This window comes from Pempheris klunzingeri, chromosome 18, assembly GCF_042242105.1.
Source record: "Pempheris klunzingeri isolate RE-2024b chromosome 18, fPemKlu1.hap1, whole genome shotgun sequence".
In the NCBI taxonomy this organism is placed as follows: Eukaryota; Metazoa; Chordata; class Actinopteri; order Acropomatiformes; family Pempheridae; genus Pempheris; species Pempheris klunzingeri.
The window spans coordinates 8059697-8086186 of record NC_092029.1 but is presented as its reverse complement, the minus strand read 5'-3'; the positions used below and the strand labels follow the sequence as shown (position 1 = coordinate 8086186).

The following is a 26490-nucleotide window of genomic DNA, read 5'->3' as shown; positions in this document are numbered from 1 at the left end:
AATATAATAAATTCCTGTATTATTATTCGGACTCTTGATTGTCACGGTAACAAAGAAAACAACCAATGAGTGCCTGTTACGTCAGACACTATTGTTAGCGATTAGCCAATGAATGGCAGCTGGAGGCGGGACAACATGGCAGCTGCTCACTGTTAGTTAGCTCATGAGGTGTTATAAACTGCAACGTTATATCCGTTTAATAAGAAAATAAAGATAGTTTGCCTTGAGCGGAAGGCGTGATACTTAACCTATTCAAACATTTTCTACGTTTACTCGTGTTTAATGTTCAGCACCAATATAAAGGTGTCGTCAAAAGAGGTGTAGCTAACGTTAGCTCAAGAATGCTACTGACAGCAGCTTGCTAAGTTAGCTAACAAGTAAACATGCTGCATCGACTAGCCTGACAGGCTCGTACAGGTAGAGGTGAATGAAAGAAAACGCGGTGTGAGGATCCTTAATTTGGGGGCCAAACAACAGGGATGAAGAAGTGGAACTGGCGAGAAGGGCAGCGACCGCACAGGCGACATGGTGCTGGTCACCGCCACGGCTGGCACAGAGGCAACAGGCACAGATCAACACAGGACGAACAGTGGTATGCTAAATGAAACACACACACACACACACACACATTTGAAGTAGCTAGACTAAAGGGTGTGATGTGTGTCTTAGTCAGTGCTGCCCAGTACGCAGTGTTTGTAAGGTGGCATTAATCTGCGTTAATGATATCAAGTGTTTTTGTGTTCACAGGTCTGGATATAATGATGCAGGGCCATCATATAGAGCATCTCAGAGGAGACATGAAAACCAATACTCCTCACCCTCATCCTACTCATCATCATCCTCCTCTTCCTCCTCTAAGGCAAGCAGTGCTGCACCAGGTCAGTATCAGACACCAACCCTCTCCATTATACATATATTCAGTATATATATATATATAGTATACATGTTTGTGATTCTTCTCATGAACACTGGTATCAAGACCCTACCTGAACACTGTCAGAAAACAAAATCTGGTTATTCCCACTGTAAACAAGATAATCAGAGATGTAACTTACACAGCAAGAGTAAAACATGTTCATGCTTAAATTTACCACCTGTTCTGTTGCCAGAGCTGCCTGGTTTCTACTTCGACGTGGAGAAGAATCGTTACTTTCGCTTGTTGCCTGGACACAACAACTGTAATCCACTGACCAGAGAGCAGTTACAGGAGAAAGAAAGAGAGAAACAGAGAAACAAGATGCTTGCAGAGGACGAAAAGCCCAGAAAAGTGAGTCTGTTTTGGGGGGAAATAATTCTAATCCTTCTTCAGCTTTTAGCATTATGGGGTTGTCAGTTGTACTTGAAGATTAAAATGCCTACATTGTCATTCTCTCCAAAATAAAAGCTTATCGTATGAGTTACAGACAGGTTATGTAGCTTTGTAGACCGCACTAAAGCATTTGGCCGTGGCAGCTGATGCAGATCACTGTTTGTCAGTTTTGTTGGAGGCAAACAAATCACACATCCTTTGTTTGAATGAAACCTAGATTTTTAGTGTAAAATGATTACAAATCATTTTTAACTTCACAACAACATCACAGACGATCAGTTCATCATCAGAATGCTCAAATATCTGTATCCGTGCACCTAATGTCCCTGCTCTGCCACATACATTTTGCATTACTAACCTTGGAATGAGACTTGGTCTTTAACATGCACACACACTCTGTGGTGTTGGATGGTTTTCATGCTTGTTTAATGATGGGACGTGTAATATCTCCTTCATAGAAAGCACCAAGAACAGGACTTAACACTTCACTGCTGCTCCAGAAAAGACACCTTGGCCTGTTACCTGAGAGCTCCTATTGCAGGTACTGTGTTCACTCTTTTGTACAGACACGTACATGGACATGGACACACGACAACACCCACAGCTGCAATACATTACAGAAAAAAAACCTCAGTGAAACAAAGTCTAACTTTAATGATAATCAGTTCTGTATGTGTAGGGTGAGTTTCCTTTGGAGCACTGCCGGCCACTAATAATGATACTAATCGATTTTGACGTAGGTTTCAAAATCGAAAAAGCGGAAAAGAAAAGCATGTCAAAACATTGCACACATTGTGCTAACTGACAGTTTGAATTGTGTGAGTTGAATTCGCATACAGTTACATACACATAGATAGATACATACATAGAGTTATCCAGATGATTTGCATTCACCCTTTGGACAAACATTTCAATAAAACAATAAAGACGCAGACATACGTTGTCAGATAGACAACGTAGCTGAGTAAATGATTAGGTTTAGTGGACTGTCTGCAGAAGGATCTAGTCTGTGTTACTATGGTTACTGCGTGTCCCCAGGCTGGTCCACGAGGTGAAGGTCAGCGGAATGAGACGCCACAAACTAGAGATCCAGAGCACGGACAACAGCAACCCCAACACCGACAACTTCAGACTCATAGTGGTGAGAGCGCACACAGAGACACAGAGCACGCAAGCGTTAATACTAAACATCACCCTGATGCCTAATATTGCAGGCGTTCGTCAGATCTACTTCAGTTAAGTGTTGGGAAAAGTCATACATATACTTGCTGGTGTGCATACCCTCTTTAGAGCCAGTCCCCCTTCTTCTTCCTTGTCTTTCTCAGGGAGACTCGGCATGTGAGCGAGTGTTCACTGTTAACGACGTCTCACACGGAGGCTGCAAATACGGCATCATGAACTTCAGCAGCAGCAGCCGGGGATCGCTGTCTGTGGAAATGTGTGACAACCTCTACTTCACCAACCGCAAGGTGGGAGTGTTTCACCAGAGATGGAGCAGCGACTCTGGATATGTAGATATTTTATGCACTTGAGTGTACCCATATCCTGCCCTTGTTTAATGATTGTATTCATAGAAAAATCAGTTTTGACAGTTAAAAATGTAAATGTTGGAAGTGTGTGCGACAGTTCTGCTCTCATTTCAGGTGAATTCCATCTGCTGGGCCTCAGTCAACTACCCAGACTCCCACGTCTTGTATCCTTCCTCAGCTGTAATATTGCTCTAAGTTCTGCTCAGACTTTGCCTGCAGTTTCCTTGACTGAGTTGGCTGTCAGGCTCTGTCTTGTGGGAGCGGCTGACACTCCTGGCTGCGTCAGTTTACTTCCTGCCTCCCTCTTCAGCAACTCCAATCCAGGTTGTGTTGAATTGAATTTTCTCCAATTTCTCACACTATTTAAGACATTCACATTAGCATACTATATTTTATTATTCTTAATTATGTCCTTTTTGAGTCCATTGTCCTTCATTGGGTTTCAGAATGACTGAATTTGTTATGTACTCCTGTGTCTGCAGACTGATATTCAATCCAAAAAGATGTTTTTCATGTTGGCATTGTTTGTTTACCACCATATTTTAACATTTCTCTTCACCGTCCTCTTCTCTCCTCAGACCAGCCGGGGATGCTGTGTAGCTTTAAGATATCTTCAGCCTGGTCTTGTGCTTGGTGCCTCAACCCACAGTTTGACAAGACCTTCAGCACCGGTCTGTCCAGTCGTCATGATTTGCCTTGCAACTCACGATTAAATATTATTCATAATCGACCATAATTAGATAATCGTCATTGAAAAAATGGATCTAGACGAAAGAGCTGATTACTGGCATAGGTTGTGTTAAATGATGGCAGCCTCATAAATCTAACATAATTATGAGTCCTTGCATGTGTTGGCAGGCCTTTCACGTAGGGTGATAGTGAAAGATGCAGAAACAGGCAGAACCCAGACGTACAGCACTGGAAGCGATGTCTTGGCTCAGCAGTTTGCCCTTAGGGTGAGTTACACATAATTTACACATTTACACAGTTACACATTTATGTTGGAGTTCACTAATAACATGTTGTATTTCTCTTTTAGTATGACTGAGGACGATATAAGAAAGAAATGTATGGCCAAGAAAGTAAAACATGCCCCCTTTTTTTTGTTTCTTGTTTTTTTTAGGTCCCTGTACTGTTTAATGGTTGCCGATCAGGGGAGATTTTCAGCATTGACCTGCGTCAGCGTGGCCGCAGGGATCAGAGCTGGAAGGCCAGCCGCTTCCATCAAGAATCAGCCATCACCTCCGTACGCGTCCTGCAGGATGAGAACTACCTGCTTGCTGCTGACATGCTGGGCCAGGTCAGGTTATTGGCTTGGAAATCAAATTTGTTTAGGTTTTTCGTTTGGGTCATACTTCAGGTCCTGTTGTAAACATTGAGTTCTGAGGTGCTTGAATGTTGACTATGTTTTGGATGAGGCTACTGTCCAGAGATGAAAAATTTGGCAGTGACCACATTTGTCACCTCAGGGGACGTAGGCTGTTTTCTTCATGGTTAGAATAACACACAGTGCTGCTTGTTGCTTATTAGAAACTATAATCCAGCTACAAGCTTTGACCAACAACGTGGTTTAAAGAATGAGAAAGACACCACCTTAAACCCCATACTCATGGACCCTGACTACCTCTTTCTAAAGCTGTCATACCTTACAGATGTTAGAACTAGAACTAGAACTAGTTAGGGTGACCGGATCCAAACAAACCAAACGTGGGATGAAGCATATATTTTGTTAATAAGTTGAGATTTTTAAAATTTTGACGTGATTCTTTTCGGTAACACATAGTTAAGATACAATAATGATTAATGATCATGATGGTGATGATAGGACAAATGTTTGCAAAATACATTCCAATGTGTGTATTAAAAGAGTGTCATAAGTGTCATGGATCGTTTTTTTTTTCAGTAGGTGTTGAGGCCACAAAGATAATTTTTCTCAGGTCGAGCAGCCTGTCAGTGAGAACGCAGCGTGAGAAAGATGGTACACCGTCTTCCCTGTTGACGGTGGAAGGGCACAGAAGATGTCAGGAGCGCAGCCTGCTCTGTTGAGGCTGCCATTTCCAAACGTGCAACTCTATAATGCCTGAGGATCTCTGACAGTTACAGCACAGTAGTTGATGACAGCCTTTCCTGCTTTCCTCACAGCCACTGGATGAAAGCCAGATTTTAGAAAAGGTTCTGTCCTGCAGTGGTTTGACTTTTAAAAACTAGAGCCAACCAATGTCGTCTCAATACGCAGGACAAGGTTTCAAAATGCTGTGCAGTCCTGCGTTAAAACAGACATCTGGTCACCCTACAACTAGTGTGTAGTGTAATACTACAAGTAACATACTGGGATTGTACAGAAGTGAATTTAATAATATTACCTTGCCTGGACACAATTATTGCTTTAACTTTGTTTGTTTTCTTCATTTATTTGCAGATTAAGCTGTGGGATGTCCGAGTGACTAAGACAGTGCAGGAGTACAAAGGGCACCATAATGAGCACGCCTACCTTCCCATCCACCTCAATGAGCCCGAGGGGCTTTTGTTGGCAGGTAGGAGAGGACAAACATTCCCTATCGGTATAATGATTACTGTTGAACAATTTCAGAGCTGTCACTGTTAAAGGTGACCCACTCAAAGAGATACTAGTTTACATCTCTGCGCTCTGACATGTTGTAAGTCGACACGAGGGTGAAGATTGAGCGCAGTTGCAGATAAAAATACACTATGGCCAGATAAGGTATTTCAGAGATAGTCTGAGAGAACCGAAGCCTGCCGAGGGCGTCTCATGTCTCTCTCAAAGTGCTTACCACATCTGACTGGAAAAACAAAACACTCATTCTGCTCATCCTCCTCTGTTCCTCAGTTGGTCAGGATTGCTACACGAGGTTATGGAGCCTAAAAGACGGCCACCTACTGAGGACTATCCCGTCACCCCACCCTGCCGCGAACGACCTCATCCCCAGCGTTGTCTTCTCCTCCAAGTTGGGTGGCTGCAGGGGGCTCCCCGGCCTGCTCATGGCTGTCAAGCATGACCTTTACTACTTCCCATACAACACCGACTACCAGGAGGGAGGACAGCAGCAGGCTGGCTTTTAGAAAAAGACTGAACATGCTTCATCTCACAAAACATTTAGAGTTTTTTTTTTGCCAAATGTATGAAAAGGGTTGTATTCAAATATGATATCAAAAGGTATTTTATACTTGAAAGAGTCTGACCGGTATGCAGTTCACTGCCACAAGGTTGTGCCGAACTTTTGATTGGGAAGACAACTTCAGAGGAGTTAAATTTAAGTCTCAGGGGAATGTTATTTTTGACCAACTTAATTGTGCCAAAAGGAACTACAAGTGCTTCATACATGAGTGCACACAATTACCACAGTTAAGGCAGTGCTCTCTGTAACCTTTACAAAAAAAGTGCACTTGTTTAGGACATGGTCGACTTTAATTTCTAATGTTATTTAGGATGTCTCTGATCTGAATTTGAAGAGGACAATACTGCATTTATACTGTGAATCAACACGTTTTCTAATTGTTGAATGACACACACAGACAGAGTTTCTGCATTTTAATACATACTGTATGAGCATACATGAACATAAAGGTATTGATTTGTTCCTTGTGATATTCGTATTCATTGAACTTCTCTCTCTCTGAGATGGGGACAGTGACGAGAAAGTCCGCTGATTCAGGTCAAGTGTTATTTCAGCTTATTTGTTGACATCACAACCAAACCAACTCTCCCAAACAGTTCCTGAAGTTTAACCATCTCTACAGTCAGATCTCACAATGCCTAGGTGTGCAATAGAAAGCGCAACTGCATCATATGTTGTATTTATCAGATAACTGTCGAGTACAGCCATGTTGCAATAAAGGCAACCTTAAACGTTGCTCACTTGGTGCTCCTAGCTAACTAGCTACACAGCCTGAGTTAACGGAGTAAACGATTACTCCTCTAATTATCTCCTGGTATGAGGGGCCAGCCTCAAACTTGGTTTGAAGTCTTTTCTGTACCATATTGCTATTGTGAGCCAGCCACTCTATAAAAGCAGTTTCTGTTGCATTTCATCCCACTGCAGTCAGATTTGTCTTGATAGTTTTGACATTTTCAAAACAAAAACGAGGCAATTTAAAAATATCCCTATTAAAGTAAACCTCTTCTCCCCATATATGTATTTTCTATGTAAAATGACAACAGTCAACATGGACAACATTATTAAGGCTGTTATATTATCTTCTGTCCATTGAAATGCACAAACGACAAAGGATCGAGGGATTATACAAGCAGTTAGTACTAAGTGATTATATAAATTGGAATGCATCTTGGTGCTACAGTACATTGTTGGCTTCTGATTGTTTGATTTCTCCTGCAGCGTAAGAGTGGCAGGAAAGCTGAAGCTTACAGGGCAGAAGCAGATGAAAACTACTGCAGAATTAATTGTAGTGGATCATTTTTCCAGTTTTCCCATCATTGTCTCCAAAGCCAATCCTGCAGCAACAATCTTAGAATAAAAGTGCTTAAGCTGAAATCAGTTTAAGATGTTAAGTCAGTACTTCCAATAAAGAATGGGTTACACACACGTATCCCCAAACTACAAAAGGTGCTAATAGTACTAGTGTGTCACACAGGGAGGGATTGTCAAGGGGTTAGGGGTTTCATGTGCATTAATATAAATTTTAAAGGGTTAAAAGGGGTACATGGAAATTTACCTGAACTCAATTCTAAGCAAGCATGTACAATACTCACTTTCATATAACGTTGCAAAATTGTCTTATTTCTCCTACCTTCTTAATATTCAAGTCTCACTCTGGTATTGTTCACAGTGTAAAATACAGGCATATTTAAGTGAAATAGCATCAATGGACTGAAGTGACGTGAGGACAGCCTTAAAAAAACAATAAACAGAGTCCAACCTGCCACAGACAGTCTACCGACAGCCAAGAAATGCCACTACGAAGACATCAGGGATCTGAAGCCTTTCAGTCAAATTGTGAGTTCCAGTTTTCGTAGAATCCGGTTGCTAGAGCTCCCCCGGTTTCTGGTTGCAGCCGTGGCAGACCCTCACTGGGTGGTCCCAGCCGCGGGAGGGCACGGCGCGTCGCTCCTGAGAGCAGTCGTCGCACACGCCCTGGCCGCAGGCGCGGCAGTGGTGGATGGAGAGGCGTGGGGAGAACTCCCTCTGGCACTCAATGCAGGAGTGGATGTCCTGGTCTGGGACCCAGTAGGCTGGGCGCGCTGCGTCCTTCACCAGGCCTGGACACACAGGAGAGAGAAGAGAAGCAGCAGAGGATCATTTGGCTAATGTATTTCACCATAGAGTGGTTTGTGACTTCTAAAACTAGGGAAATTACAGACAACTCTGTCTGACTAATATTGAAGACAAAAGCAAAACTGATATGCCACATTTAGGGGTGAACTAGATTATATTATATTACAGAGAGGAAATTAATCACCAACATGATTTATGCAAAATGCCAAAATTGTCTTGTTCCATTTTTTGAAATATGACCTCCATCATTGTAAATTGAGTATGTTTGGATTTTGGACTTTGGTGTAGATACAACAAAACATGTAAATGTCGCTTCAGACTCTTGAAAGACACTAGAAATTGTCACTGGCATTTTTCCACTGTTTTTTTGACATTTTAACTTGAACTTGATTACTGATCTTGCATACATGTCCTACATGCATCCAATCAAAGACAAAATGTTCTATAAACGACACATAAGGAACAATCTACTACCATATTTTACAGTATCAGCTGATCTGAAAAGCTAATGATAGTTTCAGTTAGACGCAAGTTTAATCTGCTTTGCTTTGATCATGTCAAACAGATGTAATGCTCACTGAGAGGTATGTCGATGGCACCAACTACAGCTCCTAAAGTGTTCTGAACCGCCTCCCCAACCTTCCTGGCTATCAGGGTGCCTCCCTCCTCCTCCAAGGCAGCATCCAGCAACTCTGCAACAGGGAAACATGCACACATGAAAATCAGGAACCCACAGACCGTTCAGTAACGCATCCAAAACACTGTTAACCACATAAAACATTCAGAAGGATTTACCAGTTGGGATTCCCCTGTTGTGGAAACACGCGTCGCAGACTCGTACAGGTGCGAGGCCCCAGCCCCTCTCCGGGACCGGCCGGGTTTTTGAGGAGCAGGAATCGCAGAAGCCCTCTCCACAGGCACGGCAGTGGTGCTTAGTGTCGTTCGCCTGGAACTCCTCTCCACATTTATGGCATTTCTGCAACACACACAGTGAGGATGGCATGTGAGTCTATAACCAGTTTTCACACTGTACGTATAAAATGTATATGTTTTCACTTCACGGTCATGAAACTCAGTGTGGTTTTCATCAAATCCACTTGTGATGTGTTCTGTACCAGAATGAGGGAGTTGGGTTTCCAGTAGGTGGGTGCAATCTGGTCGGTAAGCCAGGAGGTGACAGCTTTGGCAGGCTTAACGCTGAGTTCAGACACTGACTGAGAAATGTACTTGACTCCATCCAGCAACCTCTGAGCAGCGTTGTTGTTGTCTTTCAAAAAACCGTCAGACTGAAAAGAAGGTAAGATGAAAGATACAAATGAAAATAGCAGCTGACAGACCTTCTCTTGTATATACATCATATCGTATCTATATATTATCAAAGAATCTTAATTAACATTAATTTGTAGTCGTGATCAGACAAGTTCACTATTATTACTGAACACTGACTCACCATGCTGACAGAAATACAATAACTTGCCACTCTAAACTGCTAATAGGCAGTAGCATAGCCTTACAAGCAGACATGTAGTATGATTTATTCTTGGCATTTACTCTTCTGTACTCAGCACTTATTACTAAATATGGATTGATCAACATGTTAACATGAACAAAGCAGTGAGCAGCATTTTGCATTAGTTTCCTGGACACCTACACCGTCCAGCTGGCAAGAATATACTGCAACTGCAGCTCACGTTGGACACAACAACATTCATTAATCTTAAAACCTTTGAAATCTTGGCTTGCAACTTTGTTTAACTGGTTTAAGTAGAATCTCATTAAGACTGTTCCACCGTGGCCTTACCCCAGGCCAGATGTGCTGGATCTCTGTTCTAACCACTGTTTCCACTGGGTCCTGGTTTCCATACCAGTACTGCCTGCTTCTGTAGATCACTGCACAGTTGGGGCACTCGATTACATACCTGGTCAAGGACAAAAACAACGAAAAACAAAAGATCTCAGTTCCAATATCAAAGGGAGACACTATGCTTCCTCTTGGTCTTGGTCTTTAGTGCACAGCTGCAATACATTTGTCTTGGTGCTTTCTGTCGTTATAATTGTGAACAGGCAAATTGCTCCAATTCAACAAGTGGGTTGATCATACTGCGCTAGCAAGAAAGCCATTTCCGATCATTTCCCAAATGGATCTGTGGCAGCAGGACTCACCCAGACCAAGCATAGATGGCCAAGCCAAACCACGGTGAGTCAGAGGAGGCTGTCGTTTTGGGAACCACAATTACCTCCTTTCCTCCTTCATAGCAGGCCTGAGAAGTTCAGCACAGACACTCAGAACCTCGTCATACTTCAGCACGCATATGTGTGGTATTTCGGGTTTGTACTTGCCTTGCAAGTGTAGATGCGGTTGTCATACTGTGCAGAGTAGCGGCAGCGATGTTTGGCTTCGTGGTCGAGTCCTTCCTTCAGGTGATTCATGCTTCTCTTACAGCCTGAACTGAAAGCGGGAGCACACAGAGTCGGACATGTGAGAAAGTTTGCAAATATATAAGGGGTATATTAATGTTCTTCAGGGTGACTTTTACCAAATGTTAAACGTAATTCAAAAAATGCTGATGCATTACAAAATGTTATGGAGTCTCAGCATAAATAGAGACTTGGTTGACACACTTTTTGTCCCTTTATCAAAATCTCAGTCAATTTCAGTGTAATTATGTCAGGGGAACTGAGGACCAGGCAGGCTTGAGTGTGAACCATGGAGAAACAAATGTGCACTTCCCAGTGGTGTGCTGTGGGAAGCTCCTTCATTAAAAGACTGTGAAGTTATACGACACGTGTTCTCTCATATTTGTTTCGTTCTTTCACAAATTCTCACTCTGATTTTTGTCAGTGAACCACACAGGTTGCAGCAAGGATGGATTCCCTTACCCACAGCTGAGGCAGAGGCTAGAGCAGGTAAAGTACTCATCTGGGAAGAATGAGTTACTCGTCATGTGCTCCTCTGGAATATCCCCACTGAAGCTCTCACTCAGGGCCTGACGGAAGGGGCCAGGAGCAGATGGAGGAACAGGAAGAGTCAATAACATTCACTAATATAACACTAACAACATTCTGGCTAAGTTTGTTAGCCACAAATAGCTTAAAACATTAAAGCAGTGACACTGCATCTCTACCTGCAGAGCCTTGTAGATGACACTGGCAGAACGTGGGGAGCGGGTGGTGTTGTTATCCAGCTGTTGCTCCAGGCTGCGCAGCAGGCCACTGAAGTCAGTGGGAGGATTGTAGGTCCGTGTCCCGCGGTACTGGATGGAGCTGAACGCTTCTGGAAACAGACCCAGCTTCCTGAAACGCTCCTGGAGAAGACGCTCGGCCGATTCAGTTGGTTTGTCTAGAGATGGAGAACCAATAGACAGTCTCGGTCATTAAATTCCCACGAAGTACAGCCCAAAGAGTAGAGGACTGTGACTTATTTCACGCACCTGATCCTAGCAGCTTGGTGTGGACGGTCTCGTGGAAGATGATTACCGCAGGACCCAAAGTGGACAACGGGACATCTAGACCACAGCGGGTTGTGGTCGCTTTCAGCTCCTTGGTGAAATATTTCAGGTAGGCATCCGAAGCATCACCAAGGAACTTGAATAGATCATCGTGGAGACGGTCAGCATGGGTTCGGTAGATGACCACATCAGAGATAGCGAGGACTTTGAGGAGCAGCCGGGTTCGCTGACCCTGATTGGCTCCTGATGGGTGAAAACATACCAGTGAATGCCGCTTAATTCCACATTAATTGATAAGAAAAAACAACGTGTTTATTTCACGATATTAAGCAAATCCATTGTTTGTCGCATACCAGCCCCAAGCAGTCCTTCTGTGTCAATGACCACCACCCGGTGCACAGGGTCCATAGCTGCCCACACCCCCACGGTGCAGGACTCTTGGGTGGGTGAGGTCTTGAAAACTTCTCGTCCAAGGAAAAATGTGTGGTTCAGGGTGTGGGACTTGCCCTCCCCTGTATTTCCAAAGATGGAGACCACCTTGAGGAGCTCATCTGGCCTGCAGCCCAACCTCCTCACAAAGTCCTCCTCATCCTTCACCTGAGAATCCACACAAGACCAGCCCCACTGTCACGTCATCATCACGTTAAAGAGGAGACATGAAAAGATTTAAAACCCGCTCTTAAGCGTTTACCTGCATCTCCTCCCTCTCGTCCACCAGAAGGAAGCTGCACACCTTCTCCAGCTCGGCTTTCAGGATCTCCATTAGTGAATCCCCAGCAGCCACGCTGTTATCCTGGGGAGCTTTGGCAGGGGGGTAAGGTGTCAGAGGGTGCTTCCTCTTGTTGACTCCACTGTGGGTGCGTTTCTGGCAGTCCAAACACAGGTTGATCTTACAACCCTGGCAGCGCACCACAGCTCTGAGCCGTCCACCATTGACAGAGCAGCTGCTGTCACCTTTACACGAGTCACAGAAAGGAACGTGGCCTGGTGCAATACGAACCCGGTCGTGATTCCTCATCCGCTCCTGGCGATGGAGCTCCAGTTCACACCGGGCACACTGCAAGCTGCCACATTCATCACATTCAAACGCAGCTTCGTCTGAACCCCCGCAGGCGTAGCTCTCCTGACAGCCGAGGACTGTGTTCATCCCTTTATCTACAGCTGGACCTTGACCACTCATCTCAAACCTGACAGGTCAGGACGACACCCGGGGGTTACTGAGAGCCACTGAGATTTCAAAAGCAGATCAGTGGAAGACACAAAGTTATGGCCCGGTTAAGCAACTCTATAATAACCAGCTGTGATGTAAAATAGCCAATTCACTCCTGTGTAATACTGTCAAAAAAGTACTATGCAATTTTAAACTTATTGCTGCTTATTATTAATGAGGGTGTTCAGTTTATGGTAAAAACAAGCACACTTTGACTAGTAATTGCTTTATATTTTGGCACAACTTTGCTAGCTAACATTAGCCGCCCTGCATCTCTTCTTAATAGTGTTGCTATTTAAAAGCTGTTTATAATGTCGAAAAAGACACGACCTGGAACTCAATAACAAATGGCCTATCTACCATTGGCGACACAAAGAGACACACTTCTGGACAAGCAAACAACCTTCGTTTCAATCGACTGACCTAGCAGTGGCTACCAGTCCGACGGACGACGACTGGCTCTCTGAGTAAACTGCTGCCTCATCACAGTCTAAAACTGGACGCGTTCACTAACACCATAGCGCCGACAGCTAATTAAGGCTAGCCTCGGCCAGAAAGTTAGCTAGCTGAGCTATTTTGTGTCAGACCTCTGTAGATGTTGTTGCTTTTACATCAGCTGATCGGCTTGTTTTTATCCAGAGGTCAGAAGTCATATAAAACAGAAATGCATTTTGGGAAATGGAGGATTTCGGGGTTAAAGAGAAAGATGAGCTTACAGCAGTACTTTTATTCTATGCATACGCCATTCTTCCGTTTTGAATTATGTGTCCTAACTCGTACCTCTGCCATGATTTCTAAAGGTAGTTAAAGGTCATTGCTACTTAATCAAATGGAGTACAGATATCGAAAAGATACCCATAATGCTTTGTACCTTCCAGCTGCTGTAGGGTTCATTCTTATTCTGTTAAGGCGTACACCGGAGCAACCACAGGTGGACGGAGACAGTAACGGATATTAGTGTACATATCAATCGCTGTATCTTACATGCTTTATAATTGAGTGTAGTAAATATTCACATGTCTCTGGTTAAATTGCTGTACCCGCTCGTTGCTTGTCATAGTTTATTTTAGCTGCTGTAACAACAGCCAGCCAGGACAACCCGGTGAAATAAACGAGTGCACCCAATGTACCCAACTGATTTTGACATCAGTTTTGTTGTACTTACCTGGGGAAAATCCACTATTTTTGCCGGTACATTTTTCTTATTTTGTCAACGAAAGACTCTTAGAATCGCTTGTATGCGCGAATAATTAGTCTTTTCTCGTCTAAGAAAGCGCCACTTTATGTCCTTATATGCGACTGACCTTGCCTGTTGTCAGATAGCCACCGCTAGCTCAGCGTTAGCTGGCTAAGCTAACCGTTTCCGAGAGTTCGTGTCATGTTTGTCTTTCTTCTTTAATTTCCTCTGTTGGTTTGTGTCACGTCCATGATGGAGGACGAAGCTTTCACTGACATCAATGGCAAAGCTATATCCCTGGTTTGCCAGAGTCACTCGGGCTTTTGCAGGGAGTTCACCGTCAGCTCCCCCAAAGTGTCCATCGGCAAGGTGATGGTGTACACCTGCAGTGTTTGGCTCCTGGCGTACGCCCTGTTCTTCCTCACAGAGGTAACACAGATGAGCCCTGAGCCAGACTACTGGCTGAGTGTCTGTGCCCGAATCATTAGCTAAATAACGACCACAGCATAATGATGTTAATGCTCTGTGAAGTTTTTTTTCCTCTAGTGTCGAGATATACTGTGTCTAGGATACTTTCTAATAACATGCAGCAAAAGCCATCTTATCTTTATTGCTACACTACTTTCTTTGATGTGTTATTATCTTCACTTGATCACTTTATACAACCCTTATCAGATTACCTACTGTTTGCAAGCACCACCAGTCATATTGTCACATTTTGCTTCTACTTCACTTATATTTGTAGGCAAATATTGTACTTTTTACTCCACAAGATTTATTTGACATCAGTAGTTGCTAGTTACTGTGCAGATTCAGGTCATTAATGCAACAATGAAACCAGCCAATGAATTCTGATAGAAGTTAAGCGGTAGCTTATAGTGGTAGATAAAGTGATTAAAATTCACCACATTTAGCCACATCAGCTGCAGCATTTAAGTGACTCACACATTAATGCATCAATAATCACAATATAGTAATATATGATTCTTAAATGGGCTTTTCTGCAGAATGGGCACTTAAACTTTTAAGCATGTTTTGATGCTAACTATTTTGTACTTTTACTTATGAGTATGTTTTCACTGTTGTATTGCTACTTTTACTAAAGTGAAAGATCTGAATACTTACTCTACCCCTCATTGAACTAGACTAAAATATCTCCAATGGACAAAATATTGGTGATGCTCCTTTTGATCTGTAAATTTAAATGATAAGAGCATTCCTATTGTTTTTGAGTGGTATATGAGGATGCATATAAACATGTCAGATTGCATGTGAATGTCTTTGCTCTCTTCCAGAACACAGCTGTCCTGTCCTGTGCTATTTTCATCACCCTGGTTGGCATGATGCTTCACATCCACTTTGTGAAGGTGGACCACGAGTCCCTGCTTGTCATTGGCTCCTTGGGCATTCAGGTGTCCTCCAGCTATGCCTCGGGCCGTGAGACCACCTCATTTATTGAGATGAGCAAGATCAAGGATATTGTCATCAATGAAGCTATTTACATGGTGAGTACGGAAATCTATATCTCTATCACTTGTGTGCACATTTGCATAATTCACATCATCATTCTATACTATTTATGCTACAGTTATGGCAATTTATGTTTTGGTAAGATGAGTGGATTTTGTTACAATCTTTTTCTTTTGTTAAAATCTATTTCAGCATCAAATCATCTACTACCTTTGCGTGCTGTTGAAGGACCCCTCAGATCCTAATGCAGTGTCGAGTGTCGTGCCATTGTTTCAGGTGCGGTTGAATGTAAAAGTGTTTTTGTTATATCCTAAAGCAAGTTTCTTTTGGTGTTTAGTTTCTCGTTGACCTCCTGTATAAAGGGTTTTTATACACACAGTGTCATCCATAGTAGCCTGTTTCTAATTACGCTCCTTTCCTCATTTTTCAGAGTTCAAAGCCGAGGCTGAACTGCTTGGCGAAAGTTTACAAAAGCTGCCAGGAAATTCTGTCAAAGTGCTGATGACACACAAGTCATACCTTAGTAGTAATGTTTCTGTGTTGAAGCAGGTACTTTTGATTTGATGGTTGTTTTTTTCATTATTTTTCTTCCTTTTCTTACCTACATGAATACTCGCTCATCATGTGAATGTAGTCTGTTGAAAATGGAAGTGCTGCCACATTTTAGAGACCAACATTAGTGGCATAATGACTTTGTTATGTAGCTACTGATATAGCACTGGTCCTTGACTACCTGTGTAAACCCAAAGAGCCAAACCTTTTTAACTAACACTGTATTAATAAACAGAAATTACCTTTAACAATTTAGATTTTTAAAACTATTTATTACTGATTATGTCATTATTACTGACTTTTGTAAGCATTCCCACACTGTATTTTTAATGATGATGTTAATTAAACATTTTTAAAAAGTCAACAGTGTCCCCAGATTGTTTGCTGTCACTGGTGCTTGGGCTTCAAGTATTTTAAGGAACTTTACTTTCCTTCCCCAGTAGGGGGCAGCACCACATTTACTCACTCATGTGTTTCAGGGTAAACAAACTTCAGGAAATCAGATTCATGAATTAGTTCAGACAAACATTTCAAAGGTGCAAACGATATGTCCTGTTCTTTGACTGACAGAGTCAGTTACATAATTAAACTTCTTTTGAACATAGCCTGTATGTACACAGGAAGCTTTAGACAAATGTTAGAAGGAGATGTGTAACTGTAGTGTCAGATGTGCTAAATGTACAGTGCATTCTTCTAAATAAACATCCACGCCTTCTTCCTTAAATATATTTTCACTTCCTTATAGCTACATATACTTTGTCACCTTCACCTCGTTTGGCAGTTTCCATGTGACTGCAGATATACCAGACCTGTTTTCAGAAATGTTACTCCAGGTTACCTCTCATACCAAGTGACAATAATGATAGTGTGTGTATGTTCAAGTTCAGGAAGAGCTTTGCTGCAGTGGAATAATGCTACTAAATGATAAGTCCTTAACTCCTGATTAGACTGTATAAGAAAGAATATAAATGCTGTTCTGTTGTCCATTTTTTAAAATTATAACCTTGTTCAATTGTAATTGGAATGATTATTAGCCCACTTGTTACTCAATGCTTGGCTTATCACTGTAAGAATTATGATGCAGCATATCACATTAGTTCTAAGATTAAGTTTATTTCTTAACTTATTATGCAAAGAACCAAGTGTTTTGGTTTGGTTATGGTAAGGAGTGTATGTACCCAGTGCCTACTGTAAAGAACTTCATAAATTCAACTGAGAACGATATAAACATGGAGGATTCATTAGTTACTGCCAGGAGCAAAATGTTTTCCCCCTGAAAATGCCTCCTGGTTGTAACTTATCTATAACAATATAGTTGAAAGTTTAATGGGTCTCCATCGGCCACACTTTAAAGTTCAGAGCCCCGGTTTTCACCACCACTCAGCCTGTGTTTCTCCTCCAGGCCTCGTTTTTTCCATCCATTCTAATTCTCGATGACCATCTGCAGCTCCCAGTCAGACCTGTGTGTGAACTCCATACTCCACAGGCCAACAAAACAAGCAGAGGGGTGTGATTTTCACGGGGCAAAGCGTTACGCTGCTGTGAAGAGTGGCCCTCTGACAGGATAATAGTCCCTCCTGGAGGTGTGAAACAGCCAGGAACCAGGCAGAGGGGAAAAAAACCTGGGAGTGACCGGGGGTGACACCTCAAGGCTTCTGAATAGGACCCATAAACCAGGAACCCCCCTGAGTGTAAATCATAGGTGGTGTGGAGGTTTGGCAGGGCAAAAACACAGTGAGGCTTTCTGTCAGCCAGAGGTGTGGACTGTTAATTACCCCTGTTTATAATAGGGCTGTAATTGCACATTTACTTTTTTGGGTCACCTCTAGAATCTCTGTCAGTGTTTTAAATGAAAAAAAATACTCTGCCCGACCGTTTACAGCTGGTTTCCTTTAAATGACTGTTTTGTGTCATTCTTGTAGTTCTCTGTTGTCCAACCGGTGGATGTGTTAAATCAGCTTACAGTGTTTTGGGTGTGGGTTTGCAGGGAGAGGAGGGATCGGAGCCTCACTGAGATGGGGAGTTGCCCTTTTACCACCTGCAGTGTACTCACACACACCCACACCCACACACACCCACACACACACACACACACACACACACACACACACACACACACATGCACACATTCAAATCCACTCACACATGATACATTCAGAGGCTGGGAGGTAAGTTAAAAGAACAGTTCAGCATTTTGGGAAATTCGACTATTTACTCCCCTGTCGAGAGTTGGATGAGAAAATCTGCACTTCTTTCATAACTGTCTGTTAAACGTGACGGCACAGCCAGCTTATCTTAGTTTAGCAGGAGGACTGGAAACAGGTGCGTGGCTGTCCAACGGAAACAAAATCCACCTCCAGCATTTGCATAAGATTACTTTTGGGCCAAGACTAGTAACTTCCTGGATGTTCTTTTAGTCTCCTGGCAACTGCTCCCAGTCAAAAAATAGTAAATACTGTCATTTCAAAACTTGTTTTTAATACAAATCAAATAAGTTTAACAGCTTTAGAGGTATTTATAGGTAGATTTTGTCACCTTCCCACAAAGCCAGGCTAACTGTTTCCCCTGTTTCCAGTATTTATGCCAAGTTAGGCAAGTAATTTCCCAAAATGTCAAACTATCACACATTTACTGCATATACCTTTAACTGTGAGGTACATGAGACGTCCTACGAAACCAATAAAGTTTACAGAAATGAACAATGCATAAAGGCGTGTCATCTGCCACAACAGAGGCCGTTTTCATATAATGCCATGATTCTATGCAGCGTTGTATCTTTGTAGTATCATTCCTGTGTACTGAGTTCCTCTCTGACAGATGCTGGAAGAAAAAAGCATCATGGTTTTGTTTGTAACGTGTCAGTTTATTCACTCTACCTGCTGCTCCATACAGGCAGGTGAGACTCGATGTCTGTTTGGATTTGAATCTCAAAAAAAAAAAAGAAAAGTCCCTCCCTGCCTCACTGCTAACGTTGGAGGGACTCTTACCTGTGACCTCCCTCTTCTGGTTTCACGTGGATGTATATCTTCCCGTGGAACATGCATTTACATATTACCCCTGTGAGTCATAGATTGTTAAAAGCTTGGTTTTTTCCCCTACATGCCTACTATTTTTGCATTTTGGGCAGTTAATAATGTGAGTTTCTATATCAGTTTACCCCGACAGTTTGCCATCGGAGCTTACCTTTGGGACTGCAGAACCTCATTGTTCTTCTCCCTAACGTTCAAAAGGCACCCGATCACCTCTGTGTCCATACAAATGTGTCTCTTTGTATATTATGTGCACCTAGCAAGAACACATCACTGGAAAAAAAAGGAGAAACTACAGAGAAAATGTTTAGAATGAGCACCTTTAATTCAATAAAACAAACGAATGAACAAACAAAAACAAAAAGTCAGGACATTTTTTACAGATTTTCACTAAATGTTACCGTAATAACACACACTGGTATTTAGAGTTGCCCTAATTTACAGAAAACAGAATCTGTTAACGTTCAACCATGTTCAGCCTCCTCTGCACTAAACTACATTATGCTCACATAGATGACAACAGAGTTGCAGATAAGACTAAGCTGCAGGTTGGAGGATAAGCCTGGTCTGCTGGGTGGCATTGCAGAACCGGTCTTGGCACAAAGGAACATTTATCAAACGTTCTGGAAACCTTTTGGTGTAACACGACGCACTGACTAATGTAGCTGCTACAGCTAATGACGGAAAAGGTCCGTGAATTTTGAATTATTTGCTCTTTTTAAAGTGTAGTAAAGGGTCTTTGAGCCACAGGCTTCCACACACTGTACATCACAAACAGTATTATGTTGACTGTGAGTGAACTCTCACCCTGAAAAAAGGCCTGCCTTCTTTTATTTGATATTTTGAATAAATCTTAGGAATTGGATCTTGATGTGATCCATCAACCCTGTAACTCAAGGTGTTGTGTTGCTTTGGACGGCCGTAACCTGTGTGATGAATTGTTTTGTCAGACAGAGACTTGCTCTTATTTGCTTAGAGACCAGTTTCCTCCCTGGACAGGAAAGTCCAGAGCCTTCCCCCTGTTCTCTCACAGGTGACAATGTTGAGGCTGTCAGACAGTATTTACTTGAGCTTTTATCACCTCAAACAGTCTGCTGCTGCTGCCCATTAGTGAAACTTTGTATACTGTTGATATATCCCGATGGTCCTGTTTAACCTTTGGCAGGGTAAAAGCCAGTCTCCCTCCCTCTGAGATCAACCTGCCAGTCAGTTTAAATGCAAATTATTTCCACAAAGAACTATGAAACAAATGAAACTGACTCTTGACAGGCCACGCCCTTGCAGCGTCACCTGGTAGATGTGAGGTAAGTGAGACGCACTTCTAGTCAGACCAGCTGGCAGAAGATAAGAGAGGGAGAAGCCTGCTCTACAGGTCTGTCCGGGGAGCTGACAGCAGAGAGCTACCTGCAAACACACATCCGTTTTCTCTGTTTGTCTTCACAGAAAAGAGCCAACGAGTCAATGGACATGTGGTTTAATCAGAATGAAAGCAGAACTGAACTGCCATATTCAAATCCTCTGGCCACTTTTGTGCTTTTATCAGTCTGGAAATAGGTGATTTGATTGTCCCTCTATTGTGTGTGTGTGTCCTCATTACTTACTTGCTCAATCCCCTCTCCCATATCACTCATACTGTATACCATTGCTGTGGGATGACAGCTCCTCAGTTACTTCACTTTCAGCGGTGCCGCAGTGTCTGTGACCAGTGATTGAGTCAGAAATAATGTGGTTTGAATAAACCTTTAAAGACAATAAATTACAAAAGCACCACTTGATAATAAACAAATGTGACGTCAGAGACGGTCTGCTAATTTATGGAGTGTTTGTTTGGTTTGTGCATATCATAAATCATGCTTATGAAGCAGACCAGAAACAAACCAACTAACTTGGAAGATCTCAGTGATGTCATTTTATGCTTTAATGCTGCTGGTGATGCTCATCTTTAATTTCGGTTCAGTTCTAATCATCCCAACACTGAAAACTCCCTTTAGACAGCTACTATTGTAATGACAGGGCTGTTTTCTTCATGCCTGATAATAGATAGGCATGCACATATAGATGTGTGTCAGGGATAAGTACAGCACGCCTGAACTGTAATCAGCTGTTGCAGAGATGTGAAGTTTGAAGATGGTATGTCAGAAATACCCCCATAGTAACCACATAGCAATGCCACGCGCTCCACACGCAAAATGACATCACATATAACAGACAAAGGAGTCATGAGTAAGCGAGGATTGGAATATGATCACAATGTAGATGAAAGACAGGAGTGTCATACTGTGATCTGTGCTCAAAATATGACTTTCTCCTGTTTTTCTAGTGTTGGTTGGTAAATATATGAAAATGACCTGCCGATAGAAGAAAAAAATCTGTTCTCTTACTGGTAATCTATAGGAAAAATCGCTCTCAATTAGAACATATGGGTCCAGGACAAACTCGTTTTTTTTAATCCGATTTACAGCTCACGAAACAACATGTTTATTCAGAGATACAGGGTTTAACATGAACATCACTCTATGATAAAAGCTGTTATCTTAGATTCACTCAGAGTCAACAGTGAAAACCACATTCTGTGGAAAACATCTAAAGAGATTCATCCTGTGGGCTGTCTCATTATCCTGCCCCACAGCAAGTTTCTGTTACATCATGACCGCATGACACATCAGCGCCGTACCAAAAGACTCATGTACCTCTAACAAGTGGAAACCTTGTACCTGAACAGCTTTGCTATAAAATCTGAGACCTTCTCAGTTATAAAGCAGCCAATGCAGCGGGTCCAGAGCAGGTGTGTTCCTGCGAACATGGTGCTCTACTTCAGAGGCCATTCTGGTCTGATTCTGGGTCCGTGCTCACCTACAGCTTTGGTTTGCTCTTGTCTTCCTGAGGTAAACAGATGTGGTTAACAGGTCACTTATGCTTTACGTCACTACAGTTGTGTTGACATGGAATAAATCAACGCTGCTTGCCTAATGTCACAACAGCTGTGACTGTACTGTTTGTATTTGAATCTTTTAGCATTTGGAGGGAAAAAAAAACAGACATTTGCTATATCAAAAAATGACAATGACGCCATCCTATCCTATTATATCCAACCAAGTACTATTTTTTAGCTTTAACTTGACAAAAATATTGCTCACACATTATTGCATTAGTGTTTACTCGTGTAACAACAGTATGTAACACTATGAATGGGGCCATTCTGCACAACAAGCACTTTTACTTTGGTGACTTTAAGTATATTTTGCTGATACTGCAGCATGCCACTCCTATGATAGTAAATATGCAGCTATTAGCTTAGCTTAGCTTACCACAAAGACTAGAACCAGGAGGGAACAGTTAGCTTCTCTGACTTTGTCAAAGGGTAGCAAGTGCACCTACCAGCACCTCGGCAGCTCACTTAATTGCTTGTTTGGACAACTTTGAACAGAACAAGGGCAAATGTTTACCTCAGATTTCCAGTCTTTATGCTAAGCTAAGCTGGCTGTTGCTTTATATTTACCATATATACATGAGACTGGTGTTGATCCTCTCATATAACTCTCATGAAAGTTAATCGCTGTGTATTCTGTAAAATGTAAAACTATTCCTCTGAGTAAAGGATCTGAATACTTCCTCTACCCTTGCTGGCCGATTAAATTAATAAGAATAAAGGTTTAGATTACAAATGAAGAAGCTCCCAAATGACTCTATCCCATCGAACCCATCCCCCCTGTTATTATTGTTATTATTATTATATTGTTTACTGAGAGGTCTAGTGATGGTCAAAAATACTGATTGTTTACTTGTTACCTTCCAAATAAAGGGGTCCACCCACATAGACGCCCTCCTTTTAAGGTGACACAATCAGACTGAGTAAGTAGATTTATTGTGTCTGAGTAACCGGACAGCTACCAGTCACTCTGTGCTGAACAAGCCCAGACAAACTCAGAACATAGACTGAAACACAGTACCTATTGTCATTTACCCATGAAACTACAACATGTGAGTCCTCAATGTCCACCGTTTTAGGGAAAGTGTGTGTGAGTGTGTACATGTATGCAGTATTCATAATATCATGTATCATTTAACTATGTATGTAAAGTGTGTATATTGGCACCTGTTGGTGTGTGCGTGTGTGTATGTAGACACGTGTGTGAGAGGGTACGTGGGACAATGAATGTCGGCCTGCATCATGCCCTCACTTGCTTTGCTGCCACCATGTGTGTTGCATGGATGTCACAACAACCCCCACCTCCCTCCTCTCCTTACCCCCTTCAACCACTGTGAGAACACCTCACCCCCTTGATTCCCAGACAAAGACACACCCAATCCACAGACACACAACCAATTAAATCACACACTTCCCATATGTAAATGAAACTCAGTATTCAGTCCTAAATATGGTTAACTGTCACTTTTCAAAACAATGAATCAAGAACACTGGTACAGTTACATTTTATCTGCCCATCTCTTTTCCAGCTTGGCTACAGATATAAATAAAGCGCATTAAACTAAAGTCAGTGTTGTGGCTTGGAGTGCCATTCTTACTTTTTTTATTTACTGTGCTTTTGCTATTACAACTTATACTTCATTGTCATATAATGGTTGATTGAAGGAATTGTGTAATAATGTAATTTTATATTACTTAATTAGATTGCGTTGTATATTTGTTTTTTCAGAGGAACTCTTGCTAAATGCACTTCCACCAGTCTGAATTTAAATTTGGATTTCTGTCATAAAAGCAAATACAGTTTTTGGCAGTATTCTTTTAATCCACAACTAATGTGGATCACAGGCCTTGTTAATGATGCCTTGTTGTATCACTCCTCACAGCCCCCAACCAAGACATTCACACAGCAGATAGCTGTTGACTCTTTTAATTCAAATCAGGACGAGGGTGTTAAGATCTGACATAGATCGCTCCCGCTCTCTATCCTGGAAAGATAATACTGTCGTTTACTGGTGATCTTCGAGAGAATGGGTTTGTATATGTGTTCTGCAGCGAGGACAGTGCGTTGATAAGATTGCGACACCTTCAGTGAGTAAGCCATCACTCATACTTTCGTCAGATTACGTCTGTTTGTAGAAGAAATAGACAGGAACTGATGATTTCACAATGAGCGCCATCAAGTTACACTGTATGTACAGGTACTGAGCAAACATGAAGGAATTACAATATAATGCAATTCTGTTTTGGATAAAGTGTTAAAAGAAAAGAAAATTTCTTTAGTATGACACTGAAAGAACAGAATTCATATGAGTTCGTAAGGGAGGGTGTGTAACATCAGAGAAACTAGTGAGAGTAGCTAGACCACCCTCCCTTCAAAGCTACCCCCTCAACAGCACAAAACAACACATGAATGTGCGCTGCCTGACTATTGCATAAGAAGTCCATGATGATGATGAGGTGACTGGCCGCCACTGCCGCTGCAGCTCCGCCGCAGGGTCTCTCATTCGATCTGTACACAACCTCTGATTTACAGCCAATGCATCAAAAAATATATAAATACTATCACGCAGTGCTGTAAGCTCACGAAGTGGTACACAAAGTCCAGAGCAACAGCTCTCTTTTCAAGATTCAAGACAAATTTATTGTCATTGCCCAGTTATTGCAGCGGTTATTGCACAGGTTGCATTCAAAGTGTGTGATTTTAGCATATTTAGTGCTTGTTTGTCACTTCAGTGGGTGTGTGCTTCATGTTGGGTAACTCACAAACAGTCTGTCTCAGAGCCACAGATCAAATTTTGGCTGCACTTTTTCTGCCATTCTTGTCTAACTAGACAAAGTGTCTGCTTATATCCCTGTGGAAGACTTCGCTCATGTGCAGTGATTTCCCAGGTAGATTGTGCACAAGTAGACATGTACATAGGCAGACATGCAGGTGGGCCATCTACTTCATTTGGGCCGAATGAAATGATTAGACAGGCCTTTTACAGGCATGTAAGAGCCACAGATATTACAAAAACTGCTGTTGGGCTGAAATTTTTTTTCTAAAATAAGTTACATACCCTGCCTTTAATTTTCACCATTCACGCCTCTATTTTCATCAAAGCAGTTGCAGCAACTTTTAGAGAACAGATTAAAATATCCCTACAAAACTACTAAACCACTGAAACCTTTTTTTAACTTAAGACTAAAATGTCTTTCGATTTGTTTTGTATTAAAAACAAATGGAAAAATATTAATGCAATTATTAGAAGTAGTTGTCTGAAAAATATAATATTTCTCTATGAAATGTAGTGGAGTAGGAGTCTTCTGCTTATGGCTATACACTTATTGTGTTACTTGTATTAACGCTGCAGGTTGGTGCTGAATGATGTTGGGTCTGTTTATTGCTGCATCGCACTCTTTGGCCTGTAATGGGGTATCCATCATGTGTGGACTGTGAATATGCTTTTTAAGTACTTCCTCTGCCAATCCATTTAGGACAATATAGTTAATCAACAAAGTGTCTCAGTATGATTGTGAATTCTGTGAAAGCTGCAGACATTTCACACCAGTCATCCACTTTGAACACCACAAAGCGCAGCAGTCCGCATCTGAGCTGTGGAGAGGTGGTAGTGTCCTGTGTGTCTTTGGGTCATCAGTGACATAATGAGGCCTGAGAAGGCTTGTTTGAAGTGCTAATCCCCTCATCGTTCCCAGAGTGCTAAGTGCACTCTTCAGTTGTCTCATATCAAGAGCTGCATGTACTTCAGCCCTGTACGACTTTGATCATGACGACCACTCTGAACTCATTATGTTCTTTGATGACTGCAGATTAACATAAGGGAAAAACTGACAACATACAGTAGAAAGACCTGTATCTGATAATGACCCAGGTGTATTTCAGACCTCTGGAACTGAAATTAAGGTGTCCTGCAAAATGAGCAAAGGCTTATCCGCTGCAGTTGACTTTGCTTGCAAGTGTTGGAGCTGTTTGCCCCTAACCCCCCCCATGTATTACTCAACCACATGAATAACAAGCCCTGCAGATTCACGGAGGCAAACTAAAGCTGTTGACTGTGGGACAGAAATAATAATCGTTGTTGCCTCCAGGCACAGTTAGGAACTGGGACAATTCTCACAAGTTTGCTTGCAACCGAAACTGACAGTTTATGTTTTGATTTTTTTTTTTGATTCAACAGATCTGCACAGTTGATGTGACTGGCATGTTGTCTTTTGTTGAAAATGAACTTTAAAAGTTAAGTACATGAGAAATAGGGAAATAATAAATAGCATGCAATTTTATGCCCAAAACAGGATTTTGAGTTTAGGTAAAATATTAAGTTGTAAATAGATAAATGGCAAAATGAACACATTGAATGTTAATGTTTTGTCGTTTCTGCCCTCCACTTTAATTTTGAACGCTGCCACCCAATTACAATGTCACACACAGCTGTCACAGATTCGCAAAGACACAGCGAGTAAATTCAAAATAAAATGGATCACACACAAACAACAACAAATCACAACAGAGAGTCTGTGTGAAAGAGGCGGTTTGAGCGTGCCAAGTCCTCCAAAGCACAACTGTTCAAACTGCCGATTTGGATG

At 42.0% G+C, this 26490-nt stretch overlaps 3 protein-coding genes across 3 annotated transcripts; 2 read left to right on the top strand and 1 right to left on the bottom strand.

Annotated features, from left to right (window-relative positions):
• The first annotated feature begins 130 nt into the window (after positions 1-130).
• Positions 131-6442, top strand: wdr21 (WD repeat domain 21). Its single transcript, XM_070848784.1, has 13 exons — positions 131-592; positions 748-878; positions 1110-1267; positions 1768-1850; positions 2348-2450; positions 2635-2778; positions 2953-3002; positions 3083-3162; positions 3417-3509; positions 3697-3794; positions 3962-4138; positions 5258-5372; positions 5687-6442. Exons 1-13 carry the CDS (start codon positions 480-482, stop codon positions 5917-5919), a joined length of 1578 nt encoding a protein of 525 aa, XP_070704885.1. The 5' UTR covers positions 131-479; the 3' UTR covers positions 5920-6442.
• zfyve1 (zinc finger, FYVE domain containing 1) lies at positions 6374-12929 on the bottom strand. Its single transcript, XM_070848783.1, has 12 exons — positions 12231-12929; positions 11893-12136; positions 11522-11782; positions 11216-11430; positions 10971-11077; positions 10431-10539; positions 10254-10351; positions 9892-10009; positions 9206-9376; positions 8886-9066; positions 8669-8782; positions 6374-8074 (listed from the first exon to the last, which is right to left on the bottom strand). The coding sequence occupies exons 1-12, from the start codon at positions 12717-12719 to the stop codon at positions 7842-7844; spliced, it is 2340 nt and encodes a 779-aa protein (XP_070704884.1). The 5' UTR covers positions 12720-12929; the 3' UTR covers positions 6374-7841.
• A 17-nt stretch (positions 12930-12946) lies between these two features.
• On the top strand, positions 12947-16259 carry pigh (phosphatidylinositol glycan anchor biosynthesis, class H). Its single transcript, XM_070848786.1, has 4 exons — positions 12947-14355; positions 15222-15431; positions 15589-15672; positions 15827-16259. Exons 1-4 carry the CDS (start codon positions 14176-14178, stop codon positions 15896-15898), a joined length of 546 nt encoding a protein of 181 aa, XP_070704887.1. The 5' UTR covers positions 12947-14175; the 3' UTR covers positions 15899-16259.
• Positions 16260-26490: the final 10231 nt, after the last annotated feature.

Bases quoted from the DNA above. Each gene is read 5' to 3' on its own strand.
- wdr21 (XM_070848784.1), top strand. From the start codon at position 480: ATGAAGAAGTGGAACTGGCGAGAAGGGCAGCGACCGCACAGGCGACAT. The intron at 3,003-3,082 runs GTATCCTTCCTC...GTTGGCTGTCAG, and splicing joins TACCCAGACTCCCACGTCTT to GCTCTGTCTTGTGGGAGCGG. The intron at 4,139-5,257 runs GTCAGGTTATTG...ATTTATTTGCAG, and splicing joins CTGCTGACATGCTGGGCCAG to ATTAAGCTGTGGGATGTCCG.
- zfyve1 (XM_070848783.1), bottom strand. From the start codon at position 12,719: ATGAGTGGTCAAGGTCCAGCTGTAGATAAAGGGATGAACACAGTCCTC. The intron at 10,010-10,253 runs GTGAGTCCTGCT...GTCCTTGACCAG, and splicing joins GCCATCTATGCTTGGTCTGG to GTATGTAATCGAGTGCCCCA. The intron at 8,783-8,885 runs GTAAATCCTTCT...TCCCTGTTGCAG, and splicing joins CAACAGGGGAATCCCAACTG to AGTTGCTGGATGCTGCCTTG.
- pigh (XM_070848786.1), top strand. From the start codon at position 14,176: ATGATGGAGGACGAAGCTTTCACTGACATCAATGGCAAAGCTATATCC. The intron at 15,432-15,588 runs GTGAGTACGGAA...AATCTATTTCAG, and splicing joins TCAATGAAGCTATTTACATG to CATCAAATCATCTACTACCT. The intron at 15,673-15,826 runs GTGCGGTTGAAT...CTCATTTTTCAG, and splicing joins GTGTCGTGCCATTGTTTCAG to AGTTCAAAGCCGAGGCTGAA.